This window comes from Aspergillus fischeri, genomic scaffold (genome assembly GCF_000149645.3).
Source record: "Aspergillus fischeri NRRL 181 1099437636262 genomic scaffold, whole genome shotgun sequence".
Taxonomy (NCBI): Eukaryota; Fungi; Ascomycota; class Eurotiomycetes; order Eurotiales; family Aspergillaceae; genus Aspergillus; species Aspergillus fischeri.
Window position 1 is genome coordinate 1,681,981 of NW_001509764.1, and position 12,462 is coordinate 1,694,442.

The 12,462-nt window shown below is 51.0% G+C and overlaps 6 protein-coding genes and 1 non-coding gene across 7 annotated transcripts, besides 2 other annotated features; 3 read left to right on the plus strand and 4 right to left on the minus strand.

Moving 5' to 3' along the window:
* Window positions 1-96: 96 nt before the first annotated feature.
* Window positions 97-968, minus strand: NFIA_099500 (uncharacterized protein; the record flags this gene model as incomplete). The annotated part of the gene is made up of 2 exons (XM_001262211.1): window positions 97-727; window positions 781-968. 2 exons carry the CDS (start codon window positions 966-968, stop codon window positions 97-99), a joined length of 819 nt encoding a protein of 272 aa, XP_001262212.1.
* A 1,319-nt stretch (window positions 969-2,287) lies between these two features.
* Window positions 2,288-3,334, minus strand: eglD (putative endoglucanase; the record flags this gene model as incomplete). Its single annotated transcript, XM_001262212.1, has 1 exon — window positions 2,288-3,334. The coding sequence occupies one exon, from the start codon at window positions 3,332-3,334 to the stop codon at window positions 2,288-2,290; it is 1,047 nt and encodes a 348-aa protein (XP_001262213.1).
* Window positions 3,335-4,890: 1,556 nt separating this feature from the next.
* NFIA_099520 lies at window positions 4,891-4,962 on the plus strand. Its single transcript has one exon. It is a non-coding gene; the product is annotated as a tRNA-Met (tRNA).
* A 1,483-nt stretch (window positions 4,963-6,445) lies between these two features.
* On the plus strand, window positions 6,446-7,177 carry NFIA_099530 (oxidoreductase, short chain dehydrogenase/reductase family; the record flags this gene model as incomplete). Its single annotated transcript, XM_001262213.1, has 1 exon — window positions 6,446-7,177. The coding sequence occupies one exon, from the start codon at window positions 6,446-6,448 to the stop codon at window positions 7,175-7,177; it is 732 nt and encodes a 243-aa protein (XP_001262214.1).
* A 483-nt stretch (window positions 7,178-7,660) lies between these two features.
* NFIA_099540 (URC4/urg3 family protein) lies at window positions 7,661-9,119 on the plus strand (the record flags this gene model as incomplete). Its single annotated transcript, XM_001262214.1, has 4 exons — window positions 7,661-7,816; window positions 7,861-8,188; window positions 8,237-8,413; window positions 8,479-9,119. 4 exons carry the CDS (start codon window positions 7,661-7,663, stop codon window positions 9,117-9,119), a joined length of 1,302 nt encoding a protein of 433 aa, XP_001262215.1.
* Window positions 8,424-8,447: a microsatellite.
* A 406-nt stretch (window positions 9,120-9,525) lies between the features above and the next one.
* NFIA_099550 (uncharacterized protein) lies at window positions 9,526-10,560 on the minus strand (the record flags this gene model as incomplete). Its single annotated transcript, XM_001262215.1, has 4 exons — window positions 9,526-9,659; window positions 9,713-9,862; window positions 9,908-10,319; window positions 10,381-10,560. 4 exons carry the CDS (start codon window positions 10,558-10,560, stop codon window positions 9,526-9,528), a joined length of 876 nt encoding a protein of 291 aa, XP_001262216.1.
* A 398-nt stretch (window positions 10,561-10,958) lies between these two features.
* Window positions 10,959-10,986: a microsatellite.
* A 75-nt stretch (window positions 10,987-11,061) lies between these two features.
* Window positions 11,062-12,299, minus strand: NFIA_099560 (uncharacterized protein; the record flags this gene model as incomplete). Its single annotated transcript, XM_001262216.1, has 3 exons — window positions 11,062-11,739; window positions 11,838-11,990; window positions 12,054-12,299. The coding sequence occupies 3 exons, from the start codon at window positions 12,297-12,299 to the stop codon at window positions 11,062-11,064; spliced, it is 1,077 nt and encodes a 358-aa protein (XP_001262217.1).
* Window positions 12,300-12,462: the final 163 nt, after the last annotated feature.

A 12,462-nucleotide genomic window follows, 5' to 3' on the forward strand; every position in this document is an offset into this window, starting at 1 on the left:
TGACTCATCCGGGTATTAGCAGATAGCATCCACATCACCAAGCAAGACAAAACACGCAAATATCTCAATATCAAAGTATCCAGCCACCAAGAACGTTCAGAAAAAGTTGGGATCAAGCCAGCAGCGGCCCACCATGGGAATTCCCTCAAGCTCAAGAAGTATATCCTCGTTCCATCCGAGCTTGCTAGTCTCAATAAACTCCCTACTCCAACCCCAATGTTTGGCATCAGCTCCACCGGTGCGAGCGGGGTCCATCGATTCTCTAATCCTATCCCGGACCGTGTGAAAGACCATGCTCCGCCAGAAGGCATTGTTCGGCTTGCAGAGCGTTTCGCAGTAAACGACCCACAGCCACGGTAGGATCAAAACGTTCTGCAAATGATAATCGAGGATTGTCTTCCTGAGAGGCCGCTCTTTGAACACAGCGTCGCTTCCTCCCTTGGCCGGATCACGCAGTTGCTTCACAGTGCTGTGCACCTGCTTCCACAGCGCGAGAGACCGTGGAGGAATATGCGCGTCTTTCTCGACGCAGGTCCCCAAGCTTGCGGCTTGAGCTTGCTGGGCGCGTGGATCCTGCGTTGCGAGTTGCATAACCTGGAGGTCTTTGATTCCGTTCAGGCAAATCCCGTGATGCTTGAACAGCGCGGCAGAGGCGTTTCCGACGTCGAATAAGATCTTTGACGCGGCGGGAGATTCAAGCAGGAGCTTGAGCGAGTTATCGGCGAGACTGGTAGTCGTAAATGCATCGACGCCTAGGGTGAGCACGTCGATCAGGAAGACCTTTTTGATTGGTCGAACGAAGAGGGAGATAATTGAGATTGAGCCGTTTCTCTTGGATTGATGGTTTGGACGTCGAAGAACAGAGCGGCGGGTTTATGCGAGGGGTAATCGAGCTCGTTGAGTAATTTCTCCAGAGCGCCGATGGAGTCGATCATTTGTATATCGCGAGTCGAGGTTTGGGGTGCCATGGTTGATGTAGCCATATGGCTCCAACAAGAACACTTGCTTGATGAGTAGCTTCAGAAACAGACAACAACAATGTCTGGTCAATTCTCGTAGAACGAATGTTTGTAGTGCGAGGAAGTAGAAGGCACATCTACGTCACCTCTATACACATAAAGGTAGCGAGTCGTTGAGAACCACGGGTTGCAACCGGAGTTGGACCTGGGTTCTGGATACATCCATCAGATAATAACAGAGGCAAAGATCGTGAATGTGAGCTCATCTTTCGGGACATTCCGATAGATTATGATCTATACTTGCTCATTTGTCCGTTCAGCAGCATTAAGTGAATACTGAGTTAGGAATTCTCTCACGCAAGGTCACAGTAATCATTGCTGACATATAATGACGCAAGATCGCGTTCGCCTATTATGATCATCCTTTGCCTTTTACAGATGCCAGATTCAGAGATAATCGCAACCCAGTGGTATGGAACATAAAGCCGGCTGGATCTGGAGTTTGTCTACTTCCCTCATCGAAATATAGGATTGTCGATTGAGCAGTCTCCAGCCAACTCCAAAGTGTTCTGCTTGTACTGGGCTGATATATATCATGGTGTAGAGCACATTACAAGCTTTACCGTAAATATTGAACAGAATACCGTCAGCAAAGGGGTTGGAACGTAGTGTCAAAGTCATTCAATAGGGTGTTGTAGTTACTGCACTACAACCACATCCATGGAAATAATATCCTCTCGTAGTTAGTAGCGTATTGGTGTCAAGTGAGCACTAATCTGTGCTAAGCTCCAGCTCTGATTTAATAGCAGATGAGCAGAGTTTACATTCGATTCAATGATAGAGATCGGTAGTTGAGGTTCTGCGGGAGAATCGTCGGTATGACGCTCTCTTGTCTGTACAGCCTGTGTAGACCCTCTCGCTTAATTCCGCGTCATTTAGCCTATTCGGAAAATTAGCGTATCAAAGTAAGACATGATAAGACAGATACGAGTTTCGGATTGATCCGAAAGTTTCTGCTTTAAGTCGAGGATCTTGCCCTTAGTGTGTGGATAAAACCGATATGAAACACCGGCGGCGGCTACGGGGCAGTTGTACGACATGCCATCACGAAAGTATGGACAGGCGAGATTTTACACTAGATTGCTACAGGGACTTTACGTTGTGCGATTGACACTTTCGAAAAGATAATGCTAACTCTCAGTTGGTGCCAGTGCCTATGCACAATATCTAGCTAGAATAGCTCACGACTCCGTCAATCGTCGGGAGCGTATTAAATACAGGATATGAATGGTAGACGGTCAGGCCCAATGCAACTTGGCACGGCATGCTTAAGCCTTGAGGCACTGGTGGTAGTAAGGGTTCCACTCCTTGCAGGTGAGACCGGCCTCGCAGCTTGTGGCACCGGAGTAGTTCTTGCCACCGCACTGCTGGTAAATCTTGACAGAGCCGCTGGCGCTTCCGGAGCCGGAAGAGCCGGAGCCGGAGTTGGAGCCAGTGCTGGCGGGAGGAGCAGCGGGAGCAGCAGTGGTGGTAGGCTTGGTGGCAGTAACGAAGGTGGTGGGAGAGGCTGATGTGTCGGCGGAGCCCTGCTTGGTGGGAGCGGAGGTCACGGACGCTTCGGGGGCAGTCGTAGCAGGGCTAGAGTCGGAAGAGCCGGAAGAGCCGGAGGAAGAGCCGTCCCAGACAGCAGGGCCAGGAATGGGGTAGCTGGTGAAGGAGTTGTACATGTCGAAGAGAACGCCGGGGTCGGTGGCCTTGTAGGCACCGGGGATGGAAACACCGGCAGGGAGGGTCTTGGTGCCGGCAGAGGTGACCTTGACCTGGACACACTCCATGTAGAATTGGGCGCCACCCTGGCGGTTACCCTCGTGCAGGGCAATGATCTCAGGACGGAGCAGGTACTCGCCGGCGGGGACATCGGGAACGGTGATCGAGTGCTTGCCCTTGTTGGCGATCAGGTTAGCAACCGCCCATTTGCCGTTCGAGTAGCCCTCCTCGGCGATCTTGACCCAGCCGTTGCCAGCTGTTCCCTTCTCGGTGGGAGCCATGTAGACCATGACGGGACCCATGTGGGAGGAAGCGATGATGTCGTCGGAGGCAGAACGAGAGTCGTGGTGCCACTCGAAGGTAACCTTGTCACCGGCCTTGACGGAGAGGGTCTTAGCAACGGAATTCTTGCCGTTGACGTTGCAAGTCATGTCGGCGGAGGTGACATCGGTGATAGGGCTGTTGTTGGGGGGAGTGCGAATGTATCCGTCAGCGGAGTTTCCCGCACCCTGGTCCACGTCGTTGATCCAGACGGCGTGGACAGTGGCGTGGGCGCTGACGAGTTTAGCTGCTGCTGCCAGAGCGAGCAATCCGAAGGTCGACTTCATTTTGAAAGATAGTTTGAATTGTAAAGAGTGACTGAAATGAAGGAGAGGCAGAGAAAAGAAAACGAAAGAATGCAGATAATGAAGGAGAGATGAATGCTGAGCAGTCCAGACTTGGAGAAAACATGATGAATGGGGGGAAGGGTTTATATAGCAACGGTGGTTAGAGGACGAAGTACTGGAGATAGCATCAATAGTCCAGTTGAAGCGATGGGGCCACAGGAGATGAACGGGTCCCTGCCAAGACATAGGGGCCTCTTGGCTTCCCTGTCACCAACGGTGCCAAGAAGGGGTTTCATCTATATGTTTCACTGTCTGACTAGCATTTTCGATCTATCCTGTTTGCCATTGACCAGCGCGGTGTCTTGTCGCCTAAATGGACCGGGTGCCCCCCGAACGGGCAATGGGGCCTTACTCATGTACCAATAGCCCTACTCTCGTCGACCGTAAAGTACGAGATCCATCTTTGCCGGCCAATAAGCGGCCATTCTCCCAACATGACCTTGTCCGACCTGTGGAGTGGGCAGAATCATGTAGTCCAGCACTTCCGCTTGGTCATATTGAAATATATTAACTTATACTGCTTTGTCTCACTGTGGTGTCGTCACTTTGCGTTTCCGGAATGTCCTCCGATGCTAACAACGAACCGCGAGCTTCTAGCTGCACTGTCTCACTTGTTCCCCTGTTTCTAGGAATATTAAGGGACCTTTTTCTACTAATTTCGGGCTCTTTCATCCGATCGACACAGCGTCACTACACAGTACAGCCTAACCTACCCCCCTACCCGTGGCCTAGAACCGGAACGGAGGAATGCGCTATGAATGATGAAACAAACCCTGCATAGGCGTCTAAATAGAAATTATCCGTAAGAAGCTTCCGGAAAGTCCTCCTTCTTACTCCGTATAGCTCTCTTCTTTATACGAGTTCGCTGAAGCCCAGGCGAGGCCGTTCGATAGGCATAACATGCGCCCGCTCGGCAACTCATGTTTCCAGAATTGTAATATGGCTCCTGAATACTGATTTCCCAGAATTACGGCCCTATGGGTCTCTTTAATATCAATACCCGGAGTTGCCTCGGCTTTTTATCATTCAACTGTCTATATGGATCACAAATTTGTTATTGGAGATTAATAGGGGTAATTAGTGACCATCGTTCATGACTAGGAACATACCATATTGTTCCTGGCAGGCCGGTTTACTTCTCAGGGATCATTACCCTTGCCTGAATGTGAGCAAGCCTCGTCCTCGCGGTGGGAGCATTAGTCAGGGACGAGTGGTTGTCTGAGTCGTAGTGGAATCATCCTTCCAGAAGTATATATGATAATTTCCTCGAAGACGGCACATAGATGATGGACAAATATATAGCTGGATTTATTTACCTATACCTGGTCGGTTCTCCCATAATTCATTACAATGTAGAATAATTCGCAATTTCTTCCTTTCCCTCCCAAATACTGTTAATTCATTGATCCTGATAAATTGGGGCGATTGCTTGTAGCATTATCGGCAACTGTATTGTGCTGGTTGATAATGCCAAAAGGATTCTAATATTCAATAACAGCATGTTAGCTCAGGGGAAGAGCGCCGGGCTCATAACCCGGAGGTCCCTGGATCGAAACCAGGACATGCTATTTGATTTCTTTTTTCCATTTTTTTTTGGTTGGCTTTCGGTAATTGTTTTGTCTCTGGGCTACTGGCAAATTGATTGGTTCCTTTAGCCAAGTCCGCAAACCTAGTTTAAGGGGTCGTACATTAACGAAAACAGACTCACAACCAGTCTATCCAGTCAGGACAGGACTTTGGACGGCACACAACACATTCATCTCGGACAATGAAAGAAGACAACTTTTCAAAAACGTAATCAACCTGCTCTGATTCATGATGACAATGGCGATCATCTAGTCAATCAGTCCCATGCATCGTGCCGGTCGCAGTTCAACTGCCAGATCGGCACAGCATCCAGACGCCATTATATATATACTGTACGAAGCATCGCTCACTGAAACCATGACCGATACGACGCACCCGAATCATAACGCTTGGATAAGAACATTATAATATAAGGTCAATCTCTCCGTTGAGGGAAATATTGCCATCTTCCGCGACAATTCGGCACTGGTTCGCTCAGAATCCGCAGAGTGCTGACGAACTGTCTGCATGCGCGCCGCAACCCTACCGTCATGGTACCTACAAAATCCCAGTGAATGCAGGTAGCGCACCTAGTAGAGGAGGAGAGCCTCTGCCCCGTCTTCGACGGTGTCGACCAGGGTTCGCGACGGCGGACGTTGAGGCAGACGTCTGGGCCATTTGATACTCCACTGAGCAGATACTCTCCGACTGACTCGAAACTTCTCAGAGTATGTATCGCACAATCCTACTCTAACAACTTCGGGCTGTATGGTGAAGGAGTCGCCCATTTGCATTTGGTGGTTCCCCGAGGCATGTCTGCTGGAGGAGCCAAATCCAGATGTACTCTCATGGCAGAGGCGTACTCGAATCCAGTCAAGTTCGGGGCCATTGTCGTCGAGATAGCCCTTGGGGACCCGGACCTGAAAGTCCAGTGGGAGGCATATCTGATTAGTATGAGCTCGAGGATTTAGGCTATGCGGTCGCGGCTGTGTGGCAAGCTGGAGACTATGGAATCTGCGGTGATTGGTCGTTTATTGCCTGATTGGGATGCTTTGCTATGTGAAGCTGAGTCAGGACCATGTGAGCAGGTTACGGGAGTATAATCATGTATATCTGATTGCCTCCAGCAGGGTGAGTATTTGTGGCTAACAAGAAGGCAGTGTGGACTATGTTGCTCGAGCAATGTGCAACGTCGTTGGTCTCGGCTGAGCGGTATTTGGGTAGGAAATACGGACATATCTCTCGGTTTCCGAGGTGGATGCAATCATAGAAGTCCCCGGTAGATGATTGTCCATTTGTCATCCTTCTCCCCGTCTTTGGCAAATGCCGGAAAAGCCGGCAAAAAGTGAGTACATCAAAATTCGGGGATATCCACAACTTTTATCTCCGCATTAAATCCGGGTGAATGATCTGCTGGTATATAAATCTCCCACTGCAACAATATTAACAATCAGATACCTTGTTTTTTGTACTTATAACGACGAAATGCCTTCCATCCAAAACTCCACGGTTGTCATCTTCGGCGGTAGCTCTGGCATCGGCTACGGCGTCGCCGACAAATGTCTCTCTGAAGGCGCCATCGTGCACATCTCCTCCTCCAACCCCACCCGCATCACTCAGGCCGTCTCCTCCCTGAAAGAAAAGTATCCCGCGGGGCAAATAACAGGCCACACCTGCGACCTCTCCCTCCCGGACGTGGAGCAACGCCTCGTCAAGCTCTTCGAGGAAATCGGCTCCTGTGACCACATCGTCTACACCGCCGGGGACGCGCTAGCCGTCAGACCGCTCAAGGACCTCGATCTGCAGTCCATCCAGAAGGCAGGACACATCCGCTTCGATGTCCCGCTGCTCGTCGCAAAACTTGCCCTGCGGGTCCTGAAGCCGGGGTATACCTCGTCGCTGATCCTGACCGGTGGCGCGGTGGGGGATCGGCCGCAGCCGGATTGGGCTGTTGTTGCGGGGTATTCGGCTGGGTTATACGGGATGGTGCCCGGTCTGGCGTTGGATATGAAGCCCCTGCGGGTGAATTTCGTTAGTCCTGGTCCGGTGAAGACGGGGTTGTTTACGGATGAGATGGCGGAGATGTTGGCGAAGAGGACCGCGCTGGGGAAGGTGGGGAGTGTGGAGGAGGCGGCGGAGGCGTATGTTTATTTGATGAAGGATACGAATGCGACGGGGAGCTGTGTGAGCACGAATGCGGGATCTTTGTTGGTCTGAGTATTCGGCATCATGCAGTGGTACGCATAGAGGCTTATTACAATTTATTCCCGCATTTGTCGACCTTTCAATGAGAAGGGATGTCCAATTCAGTACCAAAGTGCGATCATCAGGTTTCTTCACATGGATATTAATCGATTCAGGTCCTAAGATATCAGTATGTCCTTAATAGGGTAGATAACATGTTGATAGGCAGTGGCTGTCTTATCTCTATATTAGTGGAGATAAGGACAGGGATGCCCCTATAGGATAATCTGATAACGTGATGGGCATCGAACATACCATGGCAACTCTCTTGAATATGCCACTTCAGCATGCATGATTCTGTTGGATAATGGATACAACCCTGATGGTGCTGACCTAATGACCTGCAGGACAACAGCCCCGCATCCAAGTGTCCTTGATCTTGTTCATCTTGACTCATTCCTGACCTACTTCTGATAGTACAGCAACATCAAGGATATTCTTCTACAGTAGCAGGAAATGGATCGAGAAATACAGTACGTCCTTGGGCTAAAAGCTGTCCGTGAACGAGCCCATAGAGTCCTGCAACTTGCAGAGGAAAATCGCCTGAATCACTTTGAGTACCATCCCAATCGCCTCCAGGATGCAGTACAATACGTGATAAATATTATTAAGGTGCGTTTACTGAAGTAGCCAGAGGACTAAACTGACGGCTTTAGCGCGACTTTGGTCCAGACAAGTACCACCTCATCCCGCCACATGGCCGCTGGCAACACTTTGAAGTCGGGGGTGTCAGTCGCCCTGAGAATCTACTGAAGCAGTGGAAGAGTGACGGCGTGGATGCACTTGAGCAGACACGTAGATTGTTGGACTTATTCTTCGTCTCGGTGCTGCTTGACGCGGGAGCAGGTGACAAATGGCGGTTCACTGAGCCAGACACGGATATCGTTGTTGGTCGTAGCGAGGGGACCGCATTAGCTTCGTACAATATGTTCGTGAATGGCGACTTTTCGGCTGCTGATAGTGAGAGAAGGCATATTGTGATGGGTTGGTTCCATCCCCCTCTAGTGCAAGTGCAGGACTGAATATCAACAGGGCAAGCCCTCAAGGACTTTGACGCTGCAACTCTGCAACGCGGTTTCCAGATAGACGAGAAGACGAATCCCCTCGTCGGAGCGTCTTCTCGCGTGGAACTACTACGGGCCTTGGGTCGGTCACTCTTGAACCTGCCAGAGATATTCGGTCTGGCCGGTCGACCAGGAAACCTAGCTGGTGCGTAATACGTTCCTCGTATCGTTCCTCGTATCCTTGTAACAGACACTGTCTAACAATAGCAGACTACCTACTTTCTCACTCACCGACCGCAAAAGAGATCAACTACGAAACCCTCTGGACCACACTGCAAACCGTCCTCCTGCCCGTGTGGCCCTCATCCCGCACCCACATCGACGGCCACCCGCTCGGCGACGCATGGCCCCTCCAAGTCCTCGCAGATGAAGCCGAGCGAACACACCAAAACTCCAAATGCGCGCACATCCAGCCCTTCCACAAACTTACGCAGTGGCTCGCGTATTCCCTGACCGTCCCCTTTGAGCGCCTGCTCGGCGTGAAATGGGCAAATATGGATCTCGGCACCGGTCTCCCCGAGTACCGCAATGGAGGCCTGTTCGTTGACCTTGGTGTTCTAACACTGAAGCCTGATGCGGAAGAACGCGGTCGACAGAATTCTGGATCGAGACTTCCGGCGTTTGAGGCGACGTCGGGTGAGATTGTAGAGTGGCGCGCGATGACGGTTGCGCTCTTGGATATGTTGCATGCGCAAATTATGAACAGCGAGGTGTTCTTTGGTGTCAGGCTGAGCCTTGCCCAGGTTCTAGAAGCTGGCAGCTGGAAGGCTGGACGGGAATTGGCGGCTGAGAAGAGGCCGGAGACTAGATCGAGCCCGATTTTGATACTGGGTGATGGGACACTGTTTTAGCGTAGCGGTTCTTACATTGACTGGGATGTTGGGGTATTCCTAGAATGCCTTTATTGCCTTGCACTATCATGTCTATCTCAGCACAGTCATAATCCCCTTGCGCACAGGAAAACCCGAAATAGATATACAGTCATCTACCTCTTTCAAGGACTGGGCAAGTATCAATACGTTTCAGCGCTCCGTTGACGGTATAGACCCTAAGAACTATACTAGATAGTATAAGAAGCAACTACTGTCAGAGACAATGAAAGGTGTTAGTTACTTGACCATTCTGCCAGCAGTACTCAAGACAAATCCAAGGTAAACCGAACCGCATCTGTACAGTGGCGGCACATGGATGTCAAAAGAAGAATAGATAAAGATAACAAGGCACTTCCACTGAGAATGACTGGACTGGCTACAAGATCTACAGATTGTACCGGTTCTTCAGATGACGCCACCAGTCACGGAGCATCCAGATATCAAACTCGGTGATCTGTGTCGCACTGCCTGCAAGCATGATGAAGTTCGTCTGGCCAGTAGGAGTCCAGTCATAGAAATCTTATATGCAGTGTCAGCACAAACTCATCCAAGGAAACAAGGAACAGACTAACCATCCAAGCCAAACGTATGTCCAATTTCATGTAGATAAATATGGATATTCTCCGAGTTGACATTCTGCATGAAATACTCCTGGCCCATGCGCTGGCCCCAGTCGCCGCCCGCGCCGCCCTGGAAACCATCCGTGAGCCATAAGCTCTCGTCTACGATCGTTAGTCTCAGTATTTACCGCAGGGGAGGACGCATACCATAGTGACGGCTCGCACCGCCCGGACACTGACTATAATCACCGTCCTGGTGGAAGAACCGTCCACACCGCGGATCGCACTCGGGAATCCCGCCTTCGTCCGTGTTGGTGTAGATGTCCAGTCCCGAGGTGTCGCCTTCCAGGAGGGACCGATCGCGCACGGCGTAGCCGACGACCTTCACCTCGACCGTGTTATACGGAAAGCCGTCGAAACCGGCGAGCCCAGCGATCCACTTGTTGAAGGAGCGGTTCACCGCAGCGGCGATCTGGTTGCGTTGTGCGGCGGTTACCTTCTTGCTTGAATCCCAGCGCACGCAGTAGTTGATTTTACCGCGGCCGGCAATCACCTGGTCGTAGCCGTAGTTCTTGAATCCCATCGGGTCGCTGTAGGTGGCCATTTGGTGCTCCCAGACCTGGATGTGGGTAGATGTTAGATTGTGGGCTTTTAGGTTAGAGGTGGGATGGGATATGTACCTCGTTGAGAGGCTTGACGAGATTAGCTGGGGGACTCCAGGAGCTACTCTGGCGCTTCTCAACCCATGCGCTGCCAGCAGGGGCGTCGAGGTCTCCTGGGATCTGGCTGTCCTTCAGCGGGAGACCGCAAACGGAGCTGGCCAGCAGCTGGATTGCGGCGAGATAGAAAGTAGCCTTCATTATATACAAGTAAATGCAATAGTGATAAGTAGAGGTTGATTAAAGAGAGAAGTAGCTAGTCAATAGCTATGGAATGGATAGTGAGAGTATTCAACAGGGTTCCTGTAGAACTATATATGCCCCCAGATGGTGGAACAAAACGCCAAGAATCGGGGGTCTGTAGTTCTGGTCGGACGGTAAGACATTTCCTCGAAATTGTTCCCTCCATGGCCATTCTTCAGGGTCATCTCCGCCAATGGGACTCTCTCTCTGTATGTGACAAGGGAGCGCCAAGCGTTGGGCCCGGAGGACAGACTCTATCGCGCTCGAGCATTCATGGACGAAACAATCCCCAAACAGCGGAACGGGCATGCCAAGCGTCCGTCAATCTATTAAAAACAGCCCCTGACTCTAACAGGCGCATGACTCGTAGTCGCATGACTCGTAGGGAAACGGAAATATACCGTCATGGGGATGGATCAATCTATTTCAGGAATGTGGTTCTGCTAGCCTCCAGGAGATTTACATGTCTGCAGTCAGGATGTCCGCTTCCTCAACCCATGCAACAGCCCTTGCATCATTAGCCTCATCTCGGTAGATGGCTCGAATGCGGATCATGCCGCTTTCGTCATATACTTCGTCCCATTTGAGGGATGCCTTCTTCGGTCCTAACTCATCACGGATGCATCTCCGAGCCTCCTTGTTCGCTTGCTCGATTGTGGCCTTGGTTTCCACCTCAGCTGGGTAACAAGTCGCCATCATGGGATCGACAGAGAAACCTTCTTCAATCTGCATCTTGACCTTGTACACCCTTTTATACAAAGGGCTTTCTAGCTTTCCGTGAAGGAACAGTATGACCGTTGACATGGGACCTGTGCTTTGGCCCGTCAACCATTCTGCAGATATTGGCAGCAGATATTCGGTATAGGTCCTCCATTTGTGCGAGACCCTTTCGAGTAAGGCCTGGCGAGGGTCGACTGCAGGGCGCTCGGCATCTTGACCAATCCAACTGATAGAGACCTGATCCAATGCAGTTTGTAGATCTTCTTTCTGAGCTGGACTTAGGTCGCCTCGATAAATGGCATCTTCCAAGACCAATATGCGAGCATAATGATCAATGGCTTCAGGCTTGTGAGAGAATGACAGCGTGTCTTGTACGCCTGCCACCGTCCAGTGGGGTTGGTCGTCTAGGACTTCAGCCTGGATCAAAACAGCCAGCCACCAGACCAAGGGATTGGTGTGTGGCGTGGCCGTAGCGTCCTTGATCATCTTCATGAAGAATGTATTGGCCATCTCACCGAGTGCTTTAACGACCGTCCTGACTTGGCGTAGTACCGAATGGCATCGATGTCGTCCTTGAGAGCCCAGGATAGATTCAATCCCATAGACTCCAGGGCATCGGCTGCACCATACGAGTTCCAGTTGACGCCCAAAAACGCCAGCAATGATATCTATACAGAGATGGCCTGCTTCCGTTTCTCCTGACCCCGCGGTCGTGCCCTTGTCTCAAACACTTTGGCGGGCGGGGCAGCAAATCGCGAGAACCGGTTCATCAGCTCTCGGATATGAAAGGGCCATTGTTCAACCATTGCATCGCTGTTAGTGAAAGTCTGTGTGATTGCAACCGCAATCCTGTCGATGATGCCTTTCGTGGTCGGGCCATCAGCCGCATGGACGCGCTGCCGGGCTTCAGCGATTGCTCGCTGCTGAGCATCCGTGAAACCAGCCGACCGATACCATTCTTCGGGGATGGAGCCCATTTCGAATTTGATGCTGGTTAAGAGGTTTCTGGCGGTAGCCTGTTTATACGAGCTGGTGGTTGCTAACGAGAAATCGACGCGTGGGAAACATAACGCGTGAGGGGAATTCGATTACCCCTCCATCATCCATGCATCCTGCACGCTTACATATATCACCAATTCA